Raw genomic sequence first — 13,111 nt, 5'->3', positions numbered from 1 at the left:
GAGTTAATTAAAAGCACACAGCATTCCATGTGTGCAGGAAGCCCAAGGAGAAGGTGAGTGAGGCTTGAAGCGAGTCCCCCAGGCACGTGCCTGGAACTGTGCACAGCTTCTTAGTCAGGCTGGGGAAGGACAGAAAACGTGATCCAGAGCGCTTCCCAGAGCAGGAGCAGGGCGCCCTCGAAAACAGTGGGCCTCATTTAATAACCTGAGCCCAAACCAGGGGGAGAAAATAGCTCCTCTTTGAATGAACTCTCTCCCCTCATTTTTAAAATTTTTTTATTAGATATTTGCTTTATTTACTTTTCAAATGTTATCCCCTTTCCACGTTAGCCCACAGAAAACCCCCATCCCATTCCCTCTCCCCCTGCTCACCATCACCTCAATTTCCCGACTTGCATTTCCCTGTTCTGGGGAATGAAGCATTCATAGGACAAATGGCCTCTTCTCTCACTGATGTCTGAAATGGTCATCTTCTGCTACATATGTTTCTGGAGCCGTGGGTCCCTGCATGTGTACTCTTTGGTTGGTGGTTTAGCCCCGGGGAGCTCTGGAGGTACTGGTTGGTATTATTGTTCCTCCTGTGGAGCTGCAAACCTCTTCAGCTCCTTGGGTCCTCTCTCTAGCTGCTCCACTGGGGACCCTATGCTCATTCTATTGGTTGGCTGTGAGCCATGGGTGTTTTGATACAATTTCCAATAAGGATCAAAGTATCCACACTTTGGTCTTCCTTCATCTTGACCTTCAAGTGGTCTGTGAACTTTTGGGCTAATATCCACTTATCAGTGATTGCAAACCATGTTCTTTTGTGATTGGATTACCTCACTCAGGATGATAGTTTTTAGCTCCATCCATTTGCCTAAGAATTTCATGAATTCATTGTTTTTACTAGCTGAGTAGTACTCCATTGTGTAAATGTACCACATTTTCTGTATCCATTTCTCTATTGAGGGACATCTGGGTTCTTTCCAGCTTCTGGATATTATAAATAAGGCTGCTATGAACATCGTACAGCATGTGTCCTTATTACATTTTGGAGCATCTTCTGGGTATATGGCCAGGAAAGGTATAGCTGGGTCCTCAGGTAGTGCTATGTCCAGTTTTCTGAGGAACCACCAGACTGATTTTCAGAGGGGTTTTACCATCTTGTAATCCCACCAGCAATGGAGGAGTATTCCTCTTTCTCCACATCCTATCCAGCATTAGCTGTCTCCTGAGTTTTTGATCTTTGTCATTCTGACTGGTGCAAGGTGGAATCTCAGTGTTGTTTCTGCTTTGCATTTCCCTGATGACTAAGGATATTGAACATTTCTTTAGGTGTTTCTCAGCCATCTGGTATTCCTCAGTTGAGAATTCTTTGTTCAGCTCTGCACCCCATTTTTAATAGGGTTATTTGGTTCTCTAGAGTCTAACTTCTTGAGTTCTTTGTATATATTGGATATTAGCCCTCTATCAGATGTAGGATTGGTAAGGATCTCTTCCCAATCTGTTGGTTACTGTTTTGTCCTATTGACAGTGTCCTTTGCCTTACAGAAGTTTTGTAATTTTATGAGGTCCCATTTGTCAATTCTTGATCTTAGAGCCTAAGCTATTGGTGTTCTATTCAGGAAAACTTCTCCTGTGCCCATGTGCTCCAGGTTCTTCCCTAAATTTTCTTCTATTAGACTCAGTGTTTCTGGTTTTATGAGGAGATCCTTGATCCAGTTGGACTTGAGCTTTGTACAGGGAGATAAGAATGGATCAATTTGCATCCTTCTACATGATGCATTTCTTCCAGTTGACCAAGCACCATTTGTTGAAAATGCTATCTTTTTTCCACTGGATGATTTTAACTCCTTTGCCAAAGATCAAGTGACCATTGGTGTGAGGGTTCATTTCTGGGTTTTCAATTCTATTCCATTGGTTTGCCTGCGTGCCCCTGTATCAATACCATGCAGTTTTTTTTGTTTTTTGCTTTGCTTTGTTTGGTTTTTTGATAAAGACAATTTCACTTTATTGGTATAGTTACTGCAGAGGAATTGAGGATCTCTAGTTGGCAGCAATTGTGTGCTGAAACTAGTCCACATAGTTGCAGATCTTGGTGTACACACTAGTATTATCTGGCAGGGCACAACCATAGCCCCAGGAGACAATGCCCTGGAGGTCCCCATTGCAGACCACAGGGCCACCAGAATCACCCTGGCAGGAGTCCTTGCCTCCCTCTAGGAAGCCAGCACAGACCATGTTATCAGTGATCTTTCTAGGATAGGAGGCTTCACAGTCAGCCTGAGGCAGCAGTGGGTCATCCAGGAACTGGAGCAAGTCTGGGTTATTGACACCACAGCTGAGAGTGTTGCCCCAGCCAGAGATGTGACACTGTGTGCCAGCAGGTGCACAGGAGGTGGACAGAGCCACAGTGGACACTCTGACATTGAGGGTCACAAGGGAAGAGAGCTTGATCAGCATGATGTCATTGTTTAGGGTCCTCAAATTAACATTGGGGTGCCTGATGATCTTGGCAGCATTGACAAACTGCTCATAGCCCTCAACTACAATGATGTTGTGTTCTCCCAGTCTGACTTGAATGCGGCTGTTGGGAAGATGAGGAATGCCACAGTCTTTTTCTCTAAGACTCAAGACATCACAGTTTTCTCAAGCCCTCACTCTTCTTTTTTCCTTTCTCTTTTTTCATATTTTTTATTCGATATATTCTTTATTTATATTTCAAATGATTTCCCCTTTCCTGGATCCCCCTTCCCCAAAAGTCCCATAAACCCTCTTCCCTGCCCCTATTTCCCAATCTACCCCTTCCCGATTCCCCGTCCTGGTATTCCCTTACACTGCTGCACTGAGCCTTTACAGAACCAGGGGCCTCTCCTTCCTTCTACTTGGGCATCATTTGATATGTGAATTGTGTCTTGGCTATTCCAAGCTTCTAGGCTAATATCCACTTATCAGTGAGTGTATACTATGTGTGTTCTTTTGTGATTGGGTTACCTCACTCAGTATGATATTCTCCAGTTCCATCCATTTGTCTAAGAATTTCATGAATTTATTGTTTTTAATGGCTGAACAGTACTCCACTATGTATATATACCACATTTTCTGTATCCATTCCTCCACTGAGGGACTTGTGGGTTCTTTTTAGCTTCTGGCTATTTTAAATAGGGCCACTATAAACACAGTGGAGCAGGTATCCTTATTACATGGTGGGGAATCTTCTGGGTATGTGCCCAGGAGTGGTATAGCTGGGTCCTATGGTAGTATCATGCCAAGTTTTCTGAGGAACTACCAGTCTGATTTCCAGAGTGGTTGTACCAGCTTGCAAACCCACCAGCAGTGGAGGAGCGTTCCTCTTTCTCTACATCCTCGCTATCATCTGCTGTCTCCTGAGTTTTTGATCTTGGTCATTCTGACTGGTGTGAGGTGAAATCTCTGAGTTGTTTTGATTTTCATTTCCCTGATGACTAAGGATGTTGAACATTTCTTTAGGTGCTTCTCAGCCATTCGATATTCCTCAGGAGAAAATTTTTTGTTTATCTCTGTACCCCATTTTTTAATAGGGTTACTTGGCTCTCTAGAGTATACCTTCTTGAGTTCTTTATATATCTTGTATATAAGCCCTCTGTAGGATGTAGGGTTGGTAAAGATCTTTTTCCAATTTGTTGGTTGCCATTTTGTCCTTTTGACAGTGTCCTTTGCCTTGCAGGACACTTAGTAATTTTATGAGGTCCCATTTGTCAATTCTCAATCTTTGAGCATAAGCTATTGGTGTTCTCTTCAGGAAATTTTCCTCTGTGCCCATGTGCCCAAGGGTCTTCCCCAGTTTCTTTTCTATTAGTTTTAGTGTGTCTGGTTTTATGTGGATGTCCTTGATCCACTTACAGTTGAGCATAGTACAGGAGATAAGAATGGATAGATTTGCATACTTCTGTATGCTGACCTCCAGTTGAATCAGTACCATTTGTTGAAAAGACTGTCTTTTTCCCACTGGAGGGATGTAGCTCTTTTGTCAAATATCAAGTGACCATGGGTGTGAAGGTTCATTTCTGGGTCTTCAATTCTATTTCATTCATCTACTTGCCTGTCACTGTAATAACACCATACAGTTTTTAAAACTATTACTCTGTAGCTTTGCTTGAGGTTGGAGATACTGATTCTGTCAAAAGTTCTTTTACTGTTGAGGATAGTTTTAGCTATCCTGGGTTTTTTGTTATTCCAGATGAATTTGATAATTGCTCTTTCTAACTCTATGAAGAACTGAGTTGGGATTTTGGTGGGGATTGCATTGAATCTGTATATTGCTTTTGGTAAAATGGCCACTTTTACTATATTAATCCTGCCAATCCAAGAGCATGGAAAATTTTTCCATCTTCTGAGGTCTTCAATTTCTTTCTTCAAAGACTTGAAGTTCCTGTCATACAGATCTTTCACATGTTTGGTTAGAGTCACACTAAGATACTTTATATTGTTTGTGGCTATTGTCAAGGGTGTCATTTCCCTAATTTCTTTCTCAGCCTCTTTATCCTTTGAGTATAGGAAGGCTACTGATTTACTTAAGTTAATTTTATATCCAGCCACGTTGCTGAAGTTATCAGCTGTAGGAGTTCTCTGGTGGGGTTTTTGGGTCGCTTAAGTATACTATCATATCATCTGAAAATAGTGATAATTTGACTTCTTCCTTTCCAATTTGTATCCGTTTGACCTTCTTTTGTTATCTAATTGTTCTAGCTAGAACTTCAAGTACTACAAAGGAATAAATATGGAGAGAGAGGGCAGCCTTGTCTAGTCCCTAATTTAAGTGGGTTTTCTTCAAGTTTCTCTCCATTTAGTTTGATGTTGGCTATTGGTTTGCTGTATATTGCTTTTATTATGTTTAGGTATGGGTCTTGAATTCCTGTTCTTTCCAAGATCTTTAACATGAAATGATGCTGAATTTTTCAAATGCTTTTTCAACATCTAATGAAATGACCATGTGATTTTTTTTCTTTGACTTTGTTTATGTAGTGGATAGCATTGATGAATTTCCGTATATTGAACCTTCCCTGCATCCTTGGAATGAAGCCTACTTGATCATGGTGAATGATTGCTTTGATGTATTCTTGGATTCAGTTGGCAAGAATTTTTGTGACCGAGTATATGGTCAATTTTGGAGAAGGTATCATGAGGTGCTGAAAAGAAGGCATATTCTTTTGTTTTAGGATAAAAATGTTCTATAAATACCTTTTAAATCCTTTTGGGTCATAAATTTTCCTAGTTTCCCTGTTCCTCTCTTTAGTTTGTGTTTCTCTGACCTGCCCATTGATGAGAAAGGGGTGTTGAAGTCTCCCACTATTATTATGTGTGGTGCAATATGTGCTTTGAGCTTTAGTAAAGTTTCTTTTATGAATGTGGGTGCCCTTGAATTTGAAGCGTATGTTCAGAATTGTGAGTTCATCTTTGTAGATTTTTCCTTTGATGAGTATGAAGTGTCCTTCATTATCTTTTTTTATTACTTTAGGTTGAAAGTCAATTTTATTTGATATTAGAATGGCTACACCAGCTCGTTTCTTGGGATCATTTGCTTGGAAAATTGTTTTCCAGCCTTTGCTCTGAAGTAGTATCTGTCTTTGTACCTGAGGGAAGTTTCCTGTATGCAGCATGTTGGGTCCTGCTTACTTATCCAGTCTGTTAGTCTATCTCATTTTATTGGAGAGTTGAGTCCATTGATATTAAGAGATATTAGGGAGAAGTGACTGTTGCTTCCTCCTACTTTTTTTTATTAGAGATGGAGTTATGTTTGTGTGGCTCTCTTCTTTTTGGTTTGTTAAAAGATGATTAATTTCTTGCTTTTTCTAGTGTATAGTTTCCCTCCTTTTGTTGGTGGTTTCCATTCATTATCCTTTGGAGGGCTGGATTTGTGGAAAGATATTATGTAAACTTGTTTTTGTCATGGAATACCTTGGTTTCTCCATCTATGGTAATTGAGAGTTTTGCTGGATATAGCAGTCTGGGTTGGCATTTGTGTTCCCTTAGGGTCTTTATGACATCTGCCTATGATCTTAGGGCTTTCATAGTCTCTGTCAGGAAGTCTGGTGTAATTCTGATAGGTCTGCCTATGTTACTTGACCTTTTCCCCATACTGCTTTTAATGTTCTTTCCTTGTTTAGTACATTTGATGTTTTAATTATTATGTGCTCGAGGAATTTCTTTTCTGGTCTAAACTATTTAAAGTTCTGTAGGCTTCTTGTATGCTCATGGGCATCTATTTCTTTAGGTTAGGGAAGTTTTCTTCTGTAATTTTGTTGAAGACATTTACTGGCCCTTTAAGTTGGAAATCTTCACTCTCTTTTATACCTATAATCCTTAGGTTTGGTCTTCTCATTCTGTCATGGATTTCCTGAATGTTCTGTGTTAGGTGCTTTTTGCATGTTTCATTTTCTTTCTTTTTTTATTGATATATTTTTTATTTACATTTCAAATGATTTCCCCTTTTCTTTCTTTGACTCTTGTGTCAATGCTTTCTATGGTATCTTCTGCACCTGAGATTCTCTCTTCTATCTCTTGTATTCTGTTGTCGATATTTGTATCCATGACTCCTGACTTCTTTCCTAGGTTTTCTATATCCAGAGTTATTTCCCTTTGTGATTTCTTTATTCTATCTCCGTTTTTTTTAAGATCCTGGATAGTTTTGTTCAATTCCTTCACCTGTTTTGTTGTGTTTTCCTGTAGTTCTCTAAGGGCTTCTCCCTGTTTACTTGTGTTCTCCTGTATTTCTTTAAATGAGTTATTTATGTCCTTCTTGAAGCCTTCTATCAACATCGTGAGCTGTGATTTTAAATCCAAATCCTACTTTTTCAGTATGTTGGCGTATCCAGGATTTGCTGTTGTGGGAGAATTGGGTTTGGATAGTGCTATGTTGCCCTAATTTCTGTTGGTAACGTTCTGACATTTGCCTTTCACCATTTGGTTATCTCTGGTGTTAGTTGGTCCTGCTGACTCTGGCAGGTGCTTGTCCCTCCTGTGGGCCTGCAAGCCTGTCTTAGCACCTCTGGGTGATGGAATCTCCCCTGGCACAGAGTGCTGTGGTGCTGCCCGGTTCCTGGGTGCATATGAAGCTGGGACTGACTCTATCCTAGCTGTTTCTGCTGCTCCTGTTCCCTGCCTCTTGGCTGTTCCTGCCTGCTCTGTCCTCTCTCCTCTCTTTAATCAAATGTGCAATTAGTTCTCATCTATGTGAGAGAGATAAGAATGGCCTCTGGATCTCATTCATTCTAATCACGGCCCTTATTGCCTACTCTAGAAACATACTCTTAATGTGCTTCTCATTCTTAAAGCAATGCTGTACAGTATGACTGCAGAGGGTCTTCCAGAAGTGATGAAATCTGTACACCACTGGGAGGAGAGGTGTGTCTGTCTGCATGTCCTTCAGTCACTGCATGTATACCACTGTTCTCTTCTGAATATCCTTCCCCACTGTAAGTGCTCATTGCATTGTGAGTTCTGCTCCCAGAATCCATTTTCTAATTCCTTTATTCTTCCTATCAAATTATATATATGCACATATATTAAAGTCAGATTGTTCTAAGGGGCTTCTTAGAAAACACAGAAATACTTCTCTATCATTTCCCACTCCTCATAGATGACTCACAAGCCCCAAAGGCCATGGAGTATTTAATCTCTGCTCACTGCTCACAACTGCAGGCATCCTGAACTCATTGGCCTTTCTTTGGTCTTCTGTGTGTGGCACCAAGAATTGACTTCTCTTCAAGGAGAAGAAAAAGTTCTGATAGATGAATAGTACTCCATTGTGTATATATACCACATTTTTTGCATCCACTCTTCTGTTGAGGGATACCTGGGTTCTTTGCAGCATCTGGCAATTATAAATAGGGCTGCTATGAACATAGTAGAACATGTATCCTTAATTCATGAAATTCTTAGGCAAATGGATGGAGTTAGAGAATATCATACTAAGTGAGGTAACCCAGACTCAAAAGGTGAATCATTGTATGCACTCACTAATAACTGGATATTAACCTAGAAAACTGGAATACCCAAAACATAATCCACACATCAAATGAGGTACAAGAAGAAAGGAGGAGTGGCCCCTGGTTCTGGAAAGACTCAGTGAAACAGTATTCAGCAAAACCAGAACGGGGAAGTGGGAAGGGGTGGGTGGGAGGACAGGGGAAGAGAAGGGGGCTTACGGGACTTTTGGGGAGTGGGGGGGCTAGAAAAGGGGAAATCATTTGAAATGTAAATAAATTATATTGAATAAAAAAAGGAAAAAAAAAAAGAAAAAGTTCTGGTTCCATCAGCCCTGCTGGCCATGCCACCCCTACTTCATTCAGATCCATTCCCCAACATCTCATCCTCCCCAAAGCAAGATAGCTGTTATTTAATTCTGTTATTGTATACTTAGGAATACAAACACAACTCTGGTTTGTTACATGATTATGATTGTAAATGCTATTCACAGACAAATCATAAAGTCCTCTGATCACTTTTTATTTCTCACAAATACATTTCTCCTTTCTTCCTTGCAAAACATTTTGTTTTCCCAGCAATGTGTCCCTTCAAGTCCCCCTCCACCTGCCTGCTGTCTGCAGATCAGAATGTACAACTCTCAGCTCTTGTCCAATGCCTGTCTGCTGCCATCCTTCCTGCCAAGATGATAATGGTCTATCCCCTATAAAACTGAAAGCCAGGCAGGCCCAAAACAGCTTTCTTTTATCAGAGTTGCCTTGGTCATGCTGTCTGTTCACAGCAAAGGAACAGTAACTAAGTCATCCTTTCTTGATGAAAAGCTTTTAAAATCTTGCATATCCTGATATGTCTGTATTCCACTCTAGCACTTACTTGGGTTCAGAATTCTAGAGGAAAAAAATCACTTATGTCATTATCTCTGATCTCTGGTGACACACTTCTCGATGCTGATGATCCACAGTTGTGCTTATCTCTGAAGAGGTTTAGGTCATCTTTTTGTCCCAGAGTTCTAAAATTTTGAAATGATTGAAACTGCTTTCAGGGGCAGGGTGTAGAATAAACCTAGCAAATTAAGAAAACAGCATCATGGTTTCAGACAGGAACCTAGCATAACTGTCTCCTGAGAGGATTCATCTAGCAGCAGATGGAGGGAGATGCAGAGACCCACAGCCAGACATCAGGTGGAACCAGGGGAGTCTTGTGTAAGAGTGGGGGAATAGAAGTAAGTAAGTCAGAGGGGTCAAGGACACCACAAGAAAACCCACAGAGTCAACTACGCAGGAACCATGGTGGCTCACACAGTCTGGGCCACCAACCAGAGAGCATGCAGGAGCTGGACATAGACCCCCTACACATTCGTAGCAAATGTGCAGCTTGATCTTATATGAATCCCCTAACTAGTGAATCTGGGTGTGTTCCCTGTCATTGGATCTCCTTCCCCCCTAGACTGCCTGGTTTGTCCTCAGTGGGAGAAGGATGTGCTAAACCAGCTGAGACTAGATGCCTAAGTGTGTGTGGGGGGGGATCCTCTTCTCTGAGGAAAAGGGGGGAAGTGGGAGAGATATTTGTAAGGGTGGGATTGGGAAGAGAAGATGGTGTGTGTAATGGGGATGTAAAGTGAATAAGAATAAAATATTTAGGAAAAAAGAAAAGCAAGCACAAAAGAAATCAGTGTTGCTTAGTTCCAAACAACTCCTTTACTTATAAAGTGACTTCTTCCCTCTCTGTTTCCTGTCCCTAAACATCTTCATTAGTCAGCTATGTGTCACTGTCATAAAGGCCCTGGCCAGGATGCTTGTAAAGAGGTTTATTTTGGCTTTAGCTCTGCGGAGTTAAGTCTGGGATCAAGTGGCCCCATTCTTGAACCAAGAGCAGACAAACTAAACTCCCAACCCATTTTAAGGTAGTGATGTAAGTGATCTAAGCGCTTGAATACCTTTCAGGCCAACACAAACCTTACACCAACATAGCATGCATTTCCTTCTACTCACTCTACATCTTTTAAAAGTTATATTATTTTATGGGTATGGATTACTTATGTACATGTGTGTGTGTGTGTGTGTGTGTGTGTGTGTGTGTGCATCACATGCCTGCCTGTAGCTAAGGAAGCCAGATCCCTTGAAAGTAGAGTTACATTTGGTTATGAGCCATTGATTGGTTGCTGGGAATTGAACCCCGGTCCTCCGAAAGAGCAATCATTGTCTTGCCCACTAAGCTATTTATTCAGTCCTTGTCCCAGCTCTTAAAGTTCCATAGCATCTCACAACAACACCACCGAAGGGGCGGGGAATACTGCCCATTTTAAACTGAGGCTACTAGCATACCCCTTCTTACTTCCTGGATACAGGGGTTTCTCACATTTCTGAGTTACTGCTGTTCTAGTCTTCAGTGTGAGAAGCTTCTTTTTCTACAAGGTGCATTAAAACAAACAAAAACAAACAAATAAACAAAACTGATTCATTGTGTCCATCATTGTTATGAGATCCTCCCTTCTGAACATGCTCTAAATGGTCAGCACAATGGGCCCCACTCTGTACATGCAGACTGATTATAAACTCTAAAGAAATGTTCAACATCCTTAGTCATCAGGGAAATGCAAATCAAAACAACACTGAGATTCTACCTCACACCAGTCAAAATGGCCAAGAACAAAAACTCAGAAGACAGCAGGTGCTGGTGAGGATATGGAGAAAGAGGAACACTCCTCCACTGCTGGTAGTATTGCAAGCTGGTAAAGACACTTTGGAAATCAGTTTGGTGGTTCCTCAGAAAATTGGACATAGTACTACTGGAGGACCCAGCTATACCACTCCTGGGCATATACCCAGAAGATGCTCCTACATGTAATCAGGACACATGCTCCACTATGCTCACAGCTGCCTTATTTATAAAAGCCAGAAGTTGGAAAGAACCCAAATGTCCCTCAACAGAGGAATAGATACAGAAACCATGGTACATTTACACAGTGAAGTACTACTCAGCTATTAAAAACAATGATTTGTGAAATTCTTAGGCAAACAGATGGAACTAGAAAGTAGCCCGAGTGTGGTGATCCAACTATAGAAGAACATACTTGGTATGTACTCACCAATAAGTGGATATTAGCCCAGAAGCTTGGAATGTCCAAGATACAATTCACAGACCAATTGAAGATCAAGTAGAAGGAAGACCAAAGTGTGGATACTTTGCTCCTTCTTAGAAAGGGAAACAAAAGAGCTATGGGAGGAGATACATAGTGAATACAAAGTGTGGAGCAGAGACTGAAGGAAAGGCCATGCAGAGACTGCCCCACCTGGGGATCCATCCCATACACAATTACCAAACCCAGACACTATTGTGGATGCCAACAAGCACTTGCTGACAGGACCCTGATATAGCTGTTTCCTAAGAGGCCCTGCCAATGCCTGCCTGACAAATACAGAGTTGGGTGCTCCCATCCAACCAATGGACTGGACACAGGGTCCCCAATGGAGGGGACAGAGAGAGGACCCAAGGAGTCAAAGGAGCTGTCAGCCCCACAGGAGGAACAACAATATGAACCAACCAGTACCCCAGAGCTCCCAGGGACTAAACCACCAACCAAAGAGTACACATGGAGGGACCCATGGCTCCAGCTGCATATGTAGCAGAGGACGGCCTTGTTGGACATCAAAGGGAGAAGAGGCCCTTGACCCTGAAAAAGCTCGATGTCTCAGTATAGGGAAATACCAGGACAGGGAAGCAGGAGTGGATGAGTTGGTGAGCAGGGGGAAGGGAGCATGGGGTAGGATGTCTTTGGAGGGGAAAACAGAATGGAGATAACATTTGAAATGTAAATAAAGAAAATATCTAATTAAAAACTCTCTGGAGCTGGACATATGTGCTCTTCTCAAGATCCTCTGGACCAGTATCATCTTTTATTGATATTTTCTTATAAAACACTTCCCATCTCCTGCTTGGAAAGCCTGGGGCTAGTTCTCAGAGCCCTCAGCCTAAAATGAGAAGGAGACTGTCTGTATTCAGCACCATTGCATTAGTCTATTTTCAAATGCTGTAATAAAATACCTGGAAATGGGTAATTTACAAAGCACAGAGATTCACGAACAGGGCGCCAACATCTACCCACCTCTGAAGGCCACCATCCTGTGCTGTGTGTGAGTAGGAGCTCCCATGAAAAGAGGAGAGCATACAGCAGGACACAGGCCAGCGAGGGACTTGGTGGCTGGGGTAGAGTTCCAGAGCAAACCACTTTTAACGTAACTAACTGGGGAGAACTCTGATATTGTCTGATGGTCCTGGAACTGATTCCAACCCCTGAAGGCTTCATTACATGGCAGGATTTCAGCCCAGAGCCCCCCGGGGCATGCGCAAACCACATCCTCCCTCACGTTCACCAGTAACCGCCTCTTACCCTCCTGCTTCCACACCCTCCCTCAGCTGCGCTTTGTGTTGTGTCCGGCTCACTCTCTCAGAAAACATACTTGACGTCTGATGATGCCAAACCTAGCTTTTCCTCTTCTGCTTGTCTTTACCAAACACATGTCTTTACAGTTAGTAGGTTTGTTTTTTTTTTTTTAATGGAGTGGGTTTCTAGGAAGAATAGAGCTAAATGTGTTTGTCCAGTCCAGTGATAAGACGAGGCTGCCTCACTTCCTGTGGCTGCAGATATGGGAAGGACAGTAAAGATTCAGTCACCATGACAAATAATATATCATTATAGCATTTTATTAGAGGAAAACCCGGCCAAGAAATTCCATAATGAACTGAAATGTCAGCATTCTAAATAAGAACAGGATAGGAGCGAGGGCATCTTCTCCTGCCTCCTGCTCTGGATGGCTCAGTGCTAAGCTCTCCTCATCCATTATCTTCAATCAGAATTTTGGATGATCTTAGGATTTTCATGATCTCATCAGACTGTAAAAGTTAAAGAGTTCAAAACTATCTCTTCACCTGTCTGTCATGCAAATTACCTGAATACCTAAGAAGTGAGGACTCACTGTAGTCTGACCAGAGAACTGAGCATATCTTAAATGATGACTTCCCAGCATTGACAGCCATATCTATGTGTCCTGTGACTGGTATTTCTTGCCTCATGATAAGCACCTTTTTGAGAGATGAGTGCATTAAAACACACATATATATGCACTGGGTAGACAAAGGAATGCCTGCTATTGCCGATCTTAAGTTG

The 13,111-nt window shown here is 41.8% G+C and overlaps 1 protein-coding gene across 1 annotated transcript; it reads right to left on the bottom strand.

Annotated features, from left to right (window-relative positions):
* Nucleotides 1-2,052: 2,052 nt before the first annotated feature.
* LOC127673185 (anionic trypsin-2-like) lies at nt 2,053-12,402 on the bottom strand. The gene is made up of 2 exons (XM_052168795.1): nt 12,335-12,402; nt 2,053-2,566 (listed from the first exon to the last, which is right to left on the bottom strand). The coding sequence occupies exons 1-2, from the start codon at nt 12,400-12,402 to the stop codon at nt 2,053-2,055; spliced, it is 582 nt and encodes a 193-aa protein (XP_052024755.1).
* Between the last annotated feature and the right edge of the window lie 709 nt (nt 12,403-13,111).

This window comes from Apodemus sylvaticus, chromosome 22 (genome assembly GCF_947179515.1).
Source record: "Apodemus sylvaticus chromosome 22, mApoSyl1.1, whole genome shotgun sequence".
Taxonomy (NCBI): domain Eukaryota; kingdom Metazoa; phylum Chordata; class Mammalia; order Rodentia; family Muridae; genus Apodemus; species Apodemus sylvaticus.
This window is presented reverse-complemented; position numbering and strand designations above follow the sequence as displayed.